Below are 15,093 nucleotides of genomic sequence, written 5' to 3'. Positions count from 1 at the left end.
GAGAGACAGACAAAGAGCGCGAGAGAGACAGACAAAGAGCGCGAGAGGCAGACAAAGAGCGCGAGAGGCAGACAAAGAGCGCGAGGCAGACAAAGAGCGAGAGAGAGAGAGACAGACAAAGCGCGAGAGAGAGAGAGACAGACAAAGAGCGAGAGAGAGAGACACAGACGGACAAAGAGCGAGAGAGAGAGAGAGACAGACAGACAAAGGCTGAGAGAGAGAACTCAAGAATGAGACTTCCCCTTTGATGCTGGTGCTCCACCTTCTGCAACGTGGCAGAAAAGGAACCAAAAATCCCGTGTCCCTGGTCAGTAACTCCGATGTGTTGATCTAGTCATAACTTCAAAGAATGAAGGGGCCAGATAAATCTCAGAGTCATTATGGAAGGTGACTGTTGCTCTGACAAGATGGCTTTTACCTTTCCATATCATGGTGGGTCAAATAATATCATGAATGTGAAAGAAGTCGTGGCTTGATCTGTATCTGTTAAGTGACTGCAATGGTCTATTAGGAATATAATGTTGGACAATCATGAAGTTTGCTATCCCTTAATGCCATGCATTCCTGTGTAAAAATTAAACTCTCCCCTATTAATAAATAGACCCAAATGCATAATCTGCTTACATTAATGGGACATGTGTGGGAAATAAGAAGCCTATTTTTAAAGGAGGTGCACAGGAATTTTATACCAAAAATATTTTTTGGAAAAATTGTCGACTCAGTTTGCCAAGCACTTTCCCTACAGAAGGAACACCATTTGGTCCAGGTTAGTCAGGAACCTATTAATGGACATTGACCTGCAGGATGCTGATTTTTAATACTACTGGATTTACCAAAATTTGTAATTGTTTAACCTATCTCCTCTCCTGTTAATTTCCTCGGTTCTTGTGTGTGTGTGTATAGGGTAGCCAAGTAATTTCTCTGCATTTCAATTTTTTTTGTTGATAAATTCCAGCTTTGATTTCACCTTTAAGAAAAAAACCACTCTCTGGGTTTACTTCAAAAACTGCGATCTGAAAACTAAGACCTATGGTGCATCTCAGTCAGAGAGATGGAAGTAGAAAGAAAAAGGAGTAAATCAAATAATACCTTGCTGTCTTGGATTTAGAGGAGAAAACAATCAATTTAAATTCACCCTTAGTCTCCCCCTGTACTTGACAGTGCACATAACACAAAATCCTGTCTGCAGCATATAAATTGGGAGTTGTTCGTCCATTTTGTATTCAATATTATTGGAGCTTTAACCTCTCTTGTCTGCATCATTTGCCTCTCTAGGTCTGACTTGACCACTCATTCCAAATACCAGCTGTGTGGCCAGTGTAGTAAGAATTCTCAGAGTAGGTACTTACAACTGCCAGATAGTTGATTTCTTTTTCTCTTGGATGGATGGGTTTTCTCTTGAGGCACTAAACAAAGAACATACACAAACAAGATTTAAAACTGTGGCTGAAGCAGGTTAGAAAGAAACAAAACCAAAGCAGAGATGACTTTTCCAGTTAGAGACAGTAACTCAGTTCATACCGGATCATCTCTGTCCATCGTACAGCTTCCTGTAGCTCCATCAACCGCTCCTTATACTGATTACGTTCCATGAGAACACGGGCCATCTCCACACGAGTAAAGCGCTTTCTCTGAGCAGTGGGGACATCACTCTGTTTTCAATGAAGTAAAGACATACCAAATTGCTTTTCTTTAGTTCAGTGCTGCTTTCTCAAAAAACAATCTGTACCTCAAGAATAAAACACAAGTTTCCCCATCTGTCAAGGAAGGTCCCAGACTCACTATGCCAGCTCCCTAGAATACTTTCTTTGGTGCATGTGCAAATTGTAATAGCAAACAACCCAATGTACAAAGAACTCTGTTCAGTAGATTTCTGAACAAAATGAGGGTGGGGGGGAAAATAGGGGCAGAAGTATTTTGGAACAAAACTATCAGAATTAGGCCTCCATACGAGGAAAAACACTGGTTGAGAAACAGAAGCAAGCTGTCTGCTCAATGGTTCCAAACTAATTTGCAGACCAGGGAATGGAAATTGCAAATAAAAACTACAAACAAAGTGTTAAGAGTGGTACAGTGCAAAAGCGCAAATGAGGAAAAGAGAGACAGAACATTCTGTACCTCATCAGAATCCTCCTTAGCTCTGCTCTTTGCTTCTTCAGCCTCTAATCGAACCCTGAAAAAAACACATCACAATTAAAAATTAGCAGATGAGAAGATATGATCAGAAGTTTACTGGCTCCTTTAGCACATCCCAAAATTGAAAATAGGAAACGTTCTTAAGATTTGGCAAGTGTGTGGTGCATGCTCTACTTATAACAACTTGCACTGTCGATAATTTCCGATTTCAAACCACACACAGTCACAGGCATCCGCACAACAGTGTTCTTCCATGCTAAGCAATACTATACATGGATGTGGTGGAAACAATAAACCAATTCTCACTTCCTTAGTTCTTCCTCCAAGTCTCTATTCTTCTCCTCCAACTTCAGCTTGGCTTGTCTGACCGACTCCAGCTCTCCCTGTAGCACGTCCTTTTCACATGTCAGTTCATCAACCTGAGCTATCAAATCATTCTTCACCACATTGAGGGCATTTCTAAACAGAAAAAGAGGAGCAAGTAACAAGAAAGGTTAATTTTTCAGGTTAGAGTTAGAAGAAACAGTAATGAATAGAAATAGTTAACAATACTAAGGATAAAGATGAAGAACCATAAGTGCTGACCCCTAATACCACTAGCTATGTACAAGAAAGCATTGCACCTTGTCCACCCACATACAAAAGAAACCTGAAGCCTATCAATAACAAACAGAATACAGAGAAGACACAGTCACAATTCCTCATTTGGAAAGATCTCATTGTCACAGACACTCATGAGGAAGGAAAAAAAATGGATTCAAGGAGCCAAAATTGGCTTAGTGGGAGGAGACAAAGGGTGGTGGTAGAAGCTTGCGTGACTGCAGGTTGGTGCCCAGTGGTGTTCCAGAGGGATCAGTACTGGGTCCCCTATTGCTTGAGATATATTTAAACAATATACATGAGAATGTGGGGGAATAAAAAGTAAGTTTGCAGATGACATGAAGATTGGCTGCGTGGTTGACACTGAGCAAAAAGGACTTAGGTTACAGGAGGACACGGATAGATTGGTCAAGATGTAATTTAACTCTGATTAATATGAAGTAACAAGCCAAAGGAGTACGAAACGAATGGTCAGACAATAGGGAACTCAGAAGAACAAAGGAGCTTTAGGATGCTTGTCCATGAATCCCTGAAGGTGGCAGCGCAGCTTAATAGGATAGTTAAGGAGGCAAATGTGACAGCTGTTGATAGTAGTAGTAGTAGTTGTTGACAGTAGATTGTTAAGAGCAGGGAGGTTACATTGGAGCTGTGAAGGGCTTTGGTTACACCATAGCTGGAGTACTCAATGCAGTTCCGGTCACTGCATGATGCGAAGCATATAATTGCACTGGAGGTGGTGCAGGGGAGATTCAATCGAATGTCAAGGGATACAGCATTTCAGCAATGCGGAGGCTGGATAAGCTTCGGTTGTATTCTGGATGTGAGTTTGCTCGCTGAGCTGGAAGGTTAGTTTTCAGACGTTTTGTCACCATTCTAGGTAACATCAGTGAGCCTCCGGTGAAGTGCTGGTGTTATGTCCCGCTTTCTATTTATCTGTTTAGGTTTCCTTGGGTTGGTCATGTCATTTCCTGCGTTGGTGATGTCATTTCCTGTTCTTATTCTCAGGGGGTGGTAGATGGGCTCCAAATCAATGTGTTTGTTGATGGAGTTCCAGTTGGAATGCCATACTTCTAGGAATTCTCGTGCGTGTCTCTGTTTGGCTTGTCCTAGGATGGATGTGTTGTCCCAATCAAAGTGGTGTCCTTCCTCATCTGTATGTAAGGATACTAGTGATAGTGGGTCATGTCTTTTTGTGGCTAGTTGATGTTCATGTATCCCGGTGGCTAGCTTCCTGCCAGTTTGTCCAATGTAATGTTTGTCACAAGTTCTTGCGAGGTATTTTGTAGATGACGTTTGTTTTATTTGTTGTCTGTATAGGGTCTTTTAAGTTCATTAGCTGCTGTTTTAGTGTGTTGGTGGGTTTGTGGGCTACCCTGATGCCAAGAGGTCTGAGTAGTCTGACAGTCATTTCAGAAATGTCTTTGACGTAGGGGAGAGTGGTTATGGTTTCTGGGCCCGTTTTGCCTCTTTTGGTTTGTTGCTGAGAAATCGGCGGACTGTGTTCATTGGGTACCCGCTCTTTTTGAATACGCTGTATAGGTGATTTTCCTCTGCTCTGCCTAGTTCCTCTGTGCTGCAGTGTGTGGTGGCTCGTTGGAATAATGTTCTAATGCAGCTTCGTTTGTGGGTGTTGGGATGGTTGCTCCTGTAGTTCAGTATTTGGTCCGTATGTGTTGTTTTCCTGTAGACGCTGGTTTGAAGTTCCCCATTGACTGTTCGCTCTACTGTGACATCTAGGAATGGCAGTTTTCCTCCTCTTTTGTGAATGTTATGCCAGTAAGGGTATTATTGACGGTCTTGAAGGTTTCCTCTAATTTGTTTTGTTTCGTGATGTCAAAGGTGTCATCCACGTAGTGGACCCAAAGTTTGGGTTGGATGATTGGCAGAGCTGTTTGTTTGAGTCTCTGCATTACTGCCTCTGCTAAGAACCCTGATATCGGAGATCCCATGGGTGTTCTGTTGGTTTGTCTGTAGGTTTTGTTATTGAAATTGTTATTGTTATCAACCTGGCCAAAGAAACACTGACTACACTATTAGAAGAACCGAAGACACATACACCAGACACCACCAGCCTCATCAGCAAGGACAACATCATCAAGCTAGTGGACCTATGCCTCACCACCCACTTCACTTTCAATAACAAAACTTACAGACAAACCAACGGAACACCCATGGGATCTCCGATATCAGGGTTCTTAGCAGAGGCAGTAATGCAGAGACTCAAACAAACAGCTCTGCCAATCATCCAACCCAAACTTTGGGTCCGCTATGTGGATGACACCTTTGTCATCACTAAACAAAACAAATTAGAGGAAACCTTCAAGACCATCGATAATACCCTTTACTGGCATAACATTCACAAAAGAGGAGGAAAACAACAACAAACTGCCATTCCTAGATGTCACAGTAGAGCGAACAGCCAATGGGGAACTTCAAACCAGCGTCTACAGGAAAACACATCCATCCTAGGACAAGCCAAACAGAGACACGCACGAGAATTTCTAGAAGCATGGTATTCCAACCGGAACTCCATCAACAAACACATTGATTTGGAGCCCATCTACCACCCTCTGAGAAAAATAACAGGAAATGACATCACCAATGCAGGAAATAACATCACCAACGCAGGAAATAACATCACCAACCCAAGGAAACCTAACCAGATAAATAGAAAGTGGGACATAACACCAGCGCTTCATCGGAGGCTCACTGATGATGTTACCTAGAATGCTGACGAAACGTCTGAAAACGAACCTTCCAGCTCAGCGAGCAAACACATCCAGGACCTCGACCTGAGCTATAAATCTTCTCAAAACTCGCTTTGGTTGTATTCTTTACAGTACAGAATGTTGAACAGGGGGACCTAATACAGGTATATAAAATTATGAATGGCATGGAGAGAGTTGATTGGAAACGGCTGTTCCCCTTAGCTACAGGATCAACAACGAAACATATCTTTAAAAGTGGAAGGCATCAGGGTTAGAGGGGATTTGAAGAAAAAAAAATTAACAACCGAAGGGTGACGGGAATTTGAAATGCATTGTCTGGGCAGGTAACCTCAAACTATATAAAGCACTTGGGACAGGACTTGAAATGTCATAACATTCCAGCATGAGGGCCATATCCTTGAAAGTGAGCCAGTATAGATTTAGTGTTGTTTTGGTAGCAGAGAAATGACGGGCCAAAGGGCCTCTTCTACACCGTAAGATCGAATGAAGACGCAAAGACAATTCCACACTCTGTCCCCCACTGATCTCCTTACAGCCCATTCCAAGAAAATAAGTCAATACACAAGAAGCCAAGAAATATTGTCCATCAAGCATCATGTTTGGATGTACATGGAATAGTGTAGGTTAGATGGGCTTGAGATCGGTATGACAGGTTGGCACAACATCGAGGGTCGAAGGGCCTGAACTGTGCTGTAATGTCCTATGTTTTTATAACACGTTTTAAATCTATGCAGTTCAGTTTTTGATCAGTCAGATTCACTTCACATAATTTAAAGCTTTAAATAGTTTAATAAAAGACCCGTACATCAACATAGGAGTTTAACCAAAATAATGATCTTCCAAAGGCTTCTAAAAATTAACCTATACAATGTTTCAAACTTGCTACCAGAGGATTTCGTTTTAAATTCATTCACATGACGAGGGTACTGGCTCACTGCCTGGGCCTGTTAATAGCCAGCCTGGCCAGGAGCAGACCCACAAGGCAGTCCTCTGATCTGCTGGCACCCCTCTGTACTGGGTGCTCAGAGGTCAGGAGTGTGCAGCTGAAGTGCAACCAAAAGCCATGAAGTCTTTTAGGTAACTAAAAAGGGAGTGTAAATGCTGACAACCAACACAGAAATGGAAGAGTTGTATATGTCAGCCAGGGCTCCCTGTTTGGTCTAGGTAAACAGCTCCAACAGGGAACTCATACTGTATGAGGTCCACCTGACTGACTTTACTCGAATCACAATAGTGCTCTTTATGTCTTTTTCTTCTCCATTGTATTGGTTACTGTTCACAGAATCACAAACACACAAGCTCAACCTTTCCCTTGACCAGCTTAGTGGATATACATGGGCAGTAATAGATTCTAATCATCGAAAAATACTTTATGAACTTGGCTTCCTTGTATTAAGTTATAATTCAATAAGAATAAAAAGAATGTATCTATTTCATTGGGAAAATGTTCGGAGAGTTTTGACTTTTGGATTAACATTGTTAAGTGCTGAAATATTTTTGTAGCCTGAGTCACTTCTGCCAAAGAGCATTTCATGTCTGCTTAAAGCCATGTGGTATTTTTTAAAATTCACTCACAGGATGTGGATTTCACTGGCTAGGCTAGCATTTATTACCCATCCCTAATTGCCCAGAAGGCAGTTAAGAGTCAACCAGGTTGTTGTGGGTCTGAAGGCATATGCAGGCCAATCTGGGTCAGGATGGCAGGTTTCCTTTCCTAAAGGATACTGATGAAACAGCTGTGTTAGAACATAGAACATTACAGCGCAGTACTGGCCCTTTGGCCCTCGATATTGCGCTGACCTGTGAAACCGATCTGAAGCTCATCTAACCTACACTACTCCATTATCATCCATATGTCTACCCAATGACCATTTAATTACCCTTAAAGTTGCCAAGTCTACTACTGTTGCAGGCAGGACATTCCATGCCCTTACTACTCTCTGAGTAAAGAACCTACCTCTGACATGTGTCCTATATCTATCACCCCTCAATTTAAACCTATGTCCCCTCGTGCTAGCCATCGCCATCCGAGGAAAAAGGCTCTCACTGTCCACCCTATCTAATCCTCTGATCATCTTCTATGTCTCTACTAAGTCATATCTTAACCTTCTTCTCTCTAACGAAAACAGCCTTAAGACCCTCAGCCTTTCCTTATAAGGCCTTCCCTCCATACCAGGCAACATCCTGGTAAATTTCTTCTGCACCCTTTCCAATGCTTCCAAGTCCTTCCTATAATGCGGCGACTAGAACTGTACACAATACTCCTAGTATGGCTACACTAGAGTTTTGTACAGTTGCAACATGACCTCATGGCTTCGAAACGCAATCCCTCTACCAATAAAACCTAACACACCATATGCCTTCTTAACAACCCTATCAACCTGCTTGGCAACTGTGCTTTTCCTGACAACACTGGTTTTATGACCATTAGACTCTTAATCCCAGATGTTTAACTGAATCTAAATTCCACCATCTGTCATGGTGGGATTCAAACCTGCGTCCCCAAAACATTACTGGCGTCTCTGGATTAACAGTCTGGCAATAATACCACTAGGACATTGTTTCCCCTAAAACGACAGTTTGCATTGCAGATGTGAAATAGTCTGTCCAGAATGAAATTCTATTTTTAAAAGGGCTTTGGTTTGTATATTGCTGTTCACTTGCCCAATTCAAAAGTAAAAGATGGTGGTGTGGCTTTTCTCACACAGTTCCAACAACTTCACAATTACTGATTGGCACAAAGATACTTAAAAGATACAAAAAGAGACATCTTCCACGGAATCCAGGTATGGTTTTAGAGTATACACCAATCTAACATAGTATATTGGCATTAACTTTTAATTGTCAAACACAGTGTGACTCAAGTTAGAATTTGAGAGATTTGGGAGCATTAAGGTCACATGAATTATTAGTACTCATTGTTAACTGACGAGACTTCATCTTTTCATATGAGCAGCAATTCTTCGTGTTAGGGCTAAGAGTTTAACACGAAACATTTTCCAACATTCTTAAAGCAGTACAGCCAAAATACTTTCTTGAGGAAGGGTCAACCAGACCTGAAACGTTAACTCTGATTTTACCTTCACAGATGCTGCTAAGCTTTTCCAGAAATCTTTATTTTTCTGACCAGAGATAATGGGTCTAGGCCCGAAACGTCAGCTTTTGTGCTCCTGAGATGCTGCTTGGCCTGCTGTGTCTGTCCAGCTTCACACTTTGTTAACTTTACTTTTGTTTCTGATTTACAGCATCCGCAGTTCTTTTGGTTTTTATTTAAAATACTTTCTTGTTGACTTGCCAGTCTAATAGGTTCTACTGTATGTATCTATTATAGCTGAATGTCTACTGTAACAGAAAAAGTATCTGAGCTACTGGGACATGTTGCCAAGGACATTCCCATGGACTTGTAGCAACTTGTTTAGTATCATTCGTGATTCATTCGCACGGAAAATAATAAGAAATAATTAAAAATTCACTGCCAGATTAAAATAATCATCTTTGGATGCTGAGATCTGTTTAAGCTCTTTCTTCAGAGTAGATAAGGTAGGCAATGTTCTAAAATTATCCATGAAAATAAGCTCTTGGTTACTTTTGTTGAAGTCTTGGTATTTCATGTTTTCTCTTTTCTCCTACAGCAAACTCCCTCTTGACCTTGCTGTTGGGAAACTGACTCAAGGATTAGATTTCCATTGTTACCTCTCTAACGCTGCCATTGTTAATTTCTGAACAATTGATAATGGTCGCAGAAGCCAGCTATCACACCTTCAAGAGCAAAGTAAGAGCTTAGCTAACTCAACACAAACCAGAGATATTCACTGGCCATTTCTGGCCTATATGTTTCAACTACTCATTGAATAAACTGTTTAAACTGTCAAAAGCCCCAAATTCTATTTTTAATGCACACTTCAATCTTTTGCAAAAAGTATAAATCTGTGCTCTTAAACAGATACCCACGTTGACTTAGCAATTGAAAAACTGAAAAATATCTTAAGTAAATATAAATTCTCTTCAGTCAAACACACCTGTATAGAACAATACAATGTAAACAGCGCTTTTGAAACCTCAACAATTGTTTCCCGGCAGACAGCTGCATTGGACAAGTTCACCTGAAACAGGAGGCAGTAACATTTGATTGAGACTTACTTGGTCTCCAGCAGCTGCGTGTTTTCCTGAATGAGATTTTCAACTTCACGACCCATACCTGGCAATAAATTACATGCAGAAAGTTACAATCACCAGTTTGCAAAGCCAGGTTCAGCACAGCCTATTGCCCCTAATTGTAAATGACCACCTTATGAAGTACATCAAGACAAGATGATTTTGATACTGAACGGGACTACGAACAACTCCTTCTAAAGACCCTTTCTAATTATGCACACAATAACCAGCTGTTCAAGGAAAGAAAATTACAATTGAAAAAGTAATATTGCCATACAAAGGCTAAAATTCAGCCATTTCAGTTAAAAGGGCCAAAGCTGTAAAAGAAGCAATTGCAGGTGGCATGTGAAACAACAATCAAGAAGCAACGGGTAAATGGAATAGAATTATTCAAATATAATGTATAGAAAGCTGACAAGATAAGATCAATTCATAAATTTTTATTGGTTCCACTGTCTTATAATGTGATTGGAAAAGGCCAGTTTTGGGAAAAGGTGAGGAGTTGTAAGCTCGGCTCAAATTTCCAAAATTGTAAACCCATCAGCCAATTCAGGGGTATTTCATTCTCCATTTCCGGACTGGCTCCTTTTTTAAATAAAAATTTCCTACACAAACGGCATCCTAAGGAGCAACATTTTCATTCAATATTGAGGTTTTGTTGCAAATTAAAACTGCATTGTGCTGTTTAATGACCCTGAACATAAGTACAAGCACAAATCTGCTGAACTGAGGCACAGAACGGAGTACATTATAACATCGGGAATTTTCCTTCATTTCATTTCACTTCCTGCCCTGGTCAATATCAAGATTGAAGATAGTGGCAGATGCAAATCTCTCTTTCCTGTTGTGACTAAATCGATCCTATTTTACCGGGGTTCCATAGTGGAGCACCACCAACCTTTTTACTCACGGCAAGACAGAGGCCCAACAAACTTTTGTCAATCCAACTCCAGTTTCTTTCAATATTACCGACAGAATAGGCCTTTTGCCCTTATTTAAAGATAGAATTAATTCAAGATTGAATTGAGTGGGGATTTCTTTTGAGGTCTGTCAGATTTTGGAAATCTCTTCTTCAGACAGCAGTGAAAACTGGGTAACTGAATATATTCAAGGCTGAGATAGATTGATTTTTGATTGATAAGTGAGTCAAGGGTTATGAAGGGTGTACAGGAAAGTGGAGTTAAGGCCACAATCAAATCAGCCATGATTGCTTTGAATGAGATATATCAGCATGAAGCTGCCGAATGGCCTGCTCCTGTTCCTATTTCTTACACTCTTATAAAGAATCCAACAACATGCTCACCATCACTGAATACTAGTCAAGAGTCTGCAACCTCTGTCAGCAAGTGATCAACGAAGTCCCTAGCTTAACAAATACTACAACAACAATTCGAATATATATTGTGCCCTTGATGTAATAAATTGCACTACGGCACTTCACTGGACCATTATACAACAAAACAAAGCACGTTGACAGTTTTTTTTTAAAAGAGGCAGGATTTAAGAACGGTCCTAGAAGAGGAGGAGGAAAGAAGTAGAGCTGGAGATGTTTAGGAAGGCAATGTCTGGTTTATGGCCCAGACAACTAAAGGCATGCCCACTAAAGGTACAATGATTAAAATCAGGGACGCTCAAGAGGCAAGAATCAATGGTTTTGGAGGAGACTGCAGATACAGGGTGGGAAGACAGATCATGGAGGGATTCATAAACAAGAATGAGAATTTTAAACGTGAAGCACTGCTTGCTAGGAACAGTGTAGGTCAGTGATTTTAGGATTATAGGCAAAGGGGACATGGTGCAATTCGGAACAATGGCAGCAGACCTTTGGATTACCTCAAATTTACTGAGAGCAGATCACAGTAGACAGCCAGAGATGTTGGCGGAGTCAATATAGAAGTAATAAAAGCATGGATGTGTCATCAGCATGTGAGCTCAGACAGGGGGCTGAGTCAGTTATTTGATACCAAGGTTGCAAACAACATGGTTTAGCCTCAGACAGCTACCGGAGAAAAAGAGCGATGAAAGCTGCAGATGGGTCTCAGAGTTTGTCATGGGCAAAGCATGGGCATGATGATAGTCTTTCCAATATTAATTGTAATTAAATTGTAATTGCTGCACATTCACTGCTAGATTTGGATAACCAGTCTAAGAGTTTATAGACAGTGGTGTCAAGAAGTGTTGGTGACGTAGAGCTGGGTGACATCAGTGTAGCTGCAGGGGTTTTTGGGTAATATCATGGAAGAGATGTATGTTGATGTGAAAATGGAGGAAGCTAATGATAGATTCATGAACGCTATGAGGGGTGATACTGCAGGAATGGAGAGAAGACACTGCTGGTGATTCTTCAGTTTAAATTAGATAGATAAGAATGAAACTTGAAACATGAAAGCAGTAAAGTAACCCAGTTGGACAACGATAGAGAGGTATTGAAGAAGAATGGTAAGATCAGCTGTATCAAAGGTTACAAAAAGTTCAAGACAGATGAAAAGGGATAGCTTACTTGAAGATGATTGGCAGAAGGGTGGCTGTGATTAACCTGTATTCCAGGTTAACTAGTGACATGTCTCTGTACGTACCGGTTATCAGCTAATCTGAAAAAGTAGTTTATTTTATTCACTTCCATGCTAACACAGCCAAGGCCACATCAATTTCTTACTCCTAGTCCTTCTGCATAACTGAGTGGTTTGCTCGGCAACTTCAGTGGGTACTACAAAATAACAGACAGTGTGGCCTAGTCAGGTTTGTGCTGAATTAAGCTGGTTTAGACCGTCAGCTCTCCAGAAAGGCATTAATGAATAAGTTAATGACAAGCTGACGTCTTCCACAGCCACAGATGATCAGATTTATTGAATTCAACTTCACAAACTGCCATAATGGGATTTGAACTCATGATCCCTGGACTTCTAGATTAGAGTTACAGTCATGATATCGCCACCATTTCCAAATATCCATAAGAAGTTCTTCTTAACATGGGCTTGTCTCATACTAAAGAATTTCAACTTTGGAGGAAGAGGCAGATCCTGGCAACAAATAACCAGAAGGGATTTTGTCAAAGGTGAACATGCTCGAAAGGTAAATAATTCACAAAATTTTAAAAGAAAATGAGAAAGATGGATGATGCCTTACTAAAAGGTCTGAGTGTTAGGGAAGAATAAGAGTAACAAACTACAAACTTTTTAACCAATCTACAATTAACAGAATTGTCATAACAGAACGGTAATTTCCCCTTTTCTCTTCACCCCAGGCAAATACTGGGGGAATTTTACACTGTTAACATTACATTACATTTACATTAATGTTAAGATAGCTCAAATACGGCAGGCTTGAGGAGCCTCTGTGCATCCTATGATTCTACAAGCTGCATCTGTGTGTCGAATTCCAGGATTCCACATACTCTGGGTTGAAGTATAAACCAGGCTCAAAGTTTCAACACGATCCCCAATATTTGAATGTTTCTGTAAAAATGTCTCCTTGCAAAAAGAAAAACATACTGCAATAATTGTAAGACGATAGTGAAGAAAGTACCCTCTCATGCACTTCCCATGCTACCTTGATTACTTCTGCAAGTAATTTTCACCTGAGTATTGACAGCTACTTAAAAGCAGAAAACCTGAAGTGGACAGATTCTTACCAAAGATACCATGATCTGAGGGCCCATGCATTCCAAGTGAAACAGAAACAACGGCAGAATTTATGTAACATGCAGTATGAAAGCAAGGTCCACCACAAGCAAGTTATGAAGCACTATGGAAAGTCCAGCAACAATGCTGCAAAGCTTGGAATCATATGGCTGTAACAAGCATGCTTAGTGAATCCAATCCAGCTTGTAAAAAGAATATTAAAAAAATGATCTGTTTTACAAAATTGCCACGTTTGACAAGACGTTTGTGACATATATCTCAAAACATGAAGAACAGTAACAGCTTCTGCCAAACCCATCAAGAAAGAGGAGGGCAGCAGATACACGAGAACACCACTAGCTGCAAGTTCTCCAAGTCAATCAGCATTCCCCTTCGAAGGGAATTGTGGGTCAACCTACAGCACACAGACTACAGCAGTTCAAGAAGGGAGCTCACTACGATCTTCTTGGGGGCAACTAGGGACAGTCAACAAATGCTGGCTAGCAAGCAATGCCCATGTCTCGAGTGTAACTTTCAAAACCATAAAGATTAGTTAAAGTAATCTAGGAATGGTGTGACAAAGTATCAAACAAAATCAAGCTGAAAATAGTGTAAATTGAATTTAATTCACAGGCTCAGATGGAGGTTAGCTTCTTTCTTTTGAGTGACGACCAATTGTTTGTGGTTTACAGAATCATGTTTCTACCCCAACTTGTTCTATAAATACCCGCTATTCATACAAGCAGACTTGGGCAGAAGTGGAAGGCTCCAGTTAAAAGTAACATACCACCACGTTACAAGAAAAGTTAACGTTTTATGTTTTCAGAGAAATAATTAATTTTTACTTTGGGGATTAACGGGAATTATAATACTTCTTGAAAATGAAGCAACCAGGTATTTCACATTATGCATTCCCAAATCTTAAAAGGCACGTCTGGGTGAGAAAGCTCAAACAATACCACCAACAAGCCAATGAAGAAATCAGATTGTGCGCTGGCTAAGATACTTCCATTCTTTACATGCACTTTGGGCATGCATGACTGCCAAAACCAGTCTACACCACATTTTGCGCCCAAGTCATGATTGCTTTTAGTGTGGACTCTTGCTTACAATACAACATGCTCCACAAATGACAGTGACAGGCAAAAAGAACTCTCTTATTCACTGGAGCCAGATTCAACTCAGGAATAAAAACAGAAGTTGCTGCAAAAACTGAACTGGTTTGGCAGCATCTGTGAAGAAGAAAAAAAAAAATCACAATTAACGTTTCCAGTCTGGTGACCCTTCCTCAGAACTGATGGTTGCTGGGAAAATGTCAGTTTACATGCAGAAAATAGGAAGGGGGATGAAGTAAGGACCAAACGATAGTAGAGCCCTACAAGACAGAAGAGCAGTTAGATAGACAAAGTAGTTAATAACCAGCTCGTTAGGAGGGTAAATGTTGTTAATGGAGACTGTTAGTGACTACCAACAGGTTGTCTCTAATGGCACGTTACGTGATAACAAGGTTGAGTGTGTGGGGTAGGGGGCTAGGACATGGGAGAATTTGGCCCCTAAAATTATTGAACTTGAAATGGAGTCTGGAGGGCTGCAGGGGCCTCAAGCAGAAAATGAGGTGTTGTTCTTCCAGCTTGTGTTGAGCTTTGCTGGAACACTCAGGTAAGCCAGAGACAGAGACATTGGCCAAGGAACAGGGTGGTGTGTTAAAGTGGCAGGCAACAGGTAGCTGAGGGTCATTTTTGTGAGCAGAATGTAGACATTCTGCGAAGTGGTCACCCAGTCTATGCTTTGTTTCTCCAATGTAAAGGAGACCACGTTGTGAGCAGCGAATACAGTAGACTTGATTCTGGAAA

The 15,093-nt window shown here is 40.9% G+C and overlaps 1 protein-coding gene across 4 annotated transcripts in view; it reads right to left on the bottom strand.

The window, feature by feature from the left end:
* LOC125463859 (C-Jun-amino-terminal kinase-interacting protein 4) overlaps window positions 1-15,093 on the bottom strand; it is a 264,228-nt gene that overhangs the window by 60,006 nt on the left and 189,129 nt on the right. For all 4 annotated transcript variants that reach the window (XM_059653600.1, XM_059653601.1, XM_059653602.1 and 1 more), the window contains 5 exons: window positions 9,606-9,663; window positions 2,443-2,595; window positions 2,119-2,173; window positions 1,522-1,652; window positions 1,350-1,406 (listed from right to left, as the gene is read on the bottom strand). In XM_059653600.1, coding sequence (XP_059509583.1) covers window positions 1,350-1,406; window positions 1,522-1,652; window positions 2,119-2,173; window positions 2,443-2,595; window positions 9,606-9,663 — 454 coding nt within the window. The remainder of the gene's footprint in view (window positions 1-1,349; window positions 1,407-1,521; window positions 1,653-2,118; window positions 2,174-2,442; window positions 2,596-9,605; window positions 9,664-15,093) is intronic.

Source organism: Stegostoma tigrinum, chromosome 22, assembly GCF_030684315.1.
Source record: "Stegostoma tigrinum isolate sSteTig4 chromosome 22, sSteTig4.hap1, whole genome shotgun sequence".
NCBI lineage: Eukaryota > Metazoa > Chordata > Chondrichthyes > Orectolobiformes > Stegostomatidae > Stegostoma > Stegostoma tigrinum.
This window is presented reverse-complemented; position numbering and strand designations above follow the sequence as displayed.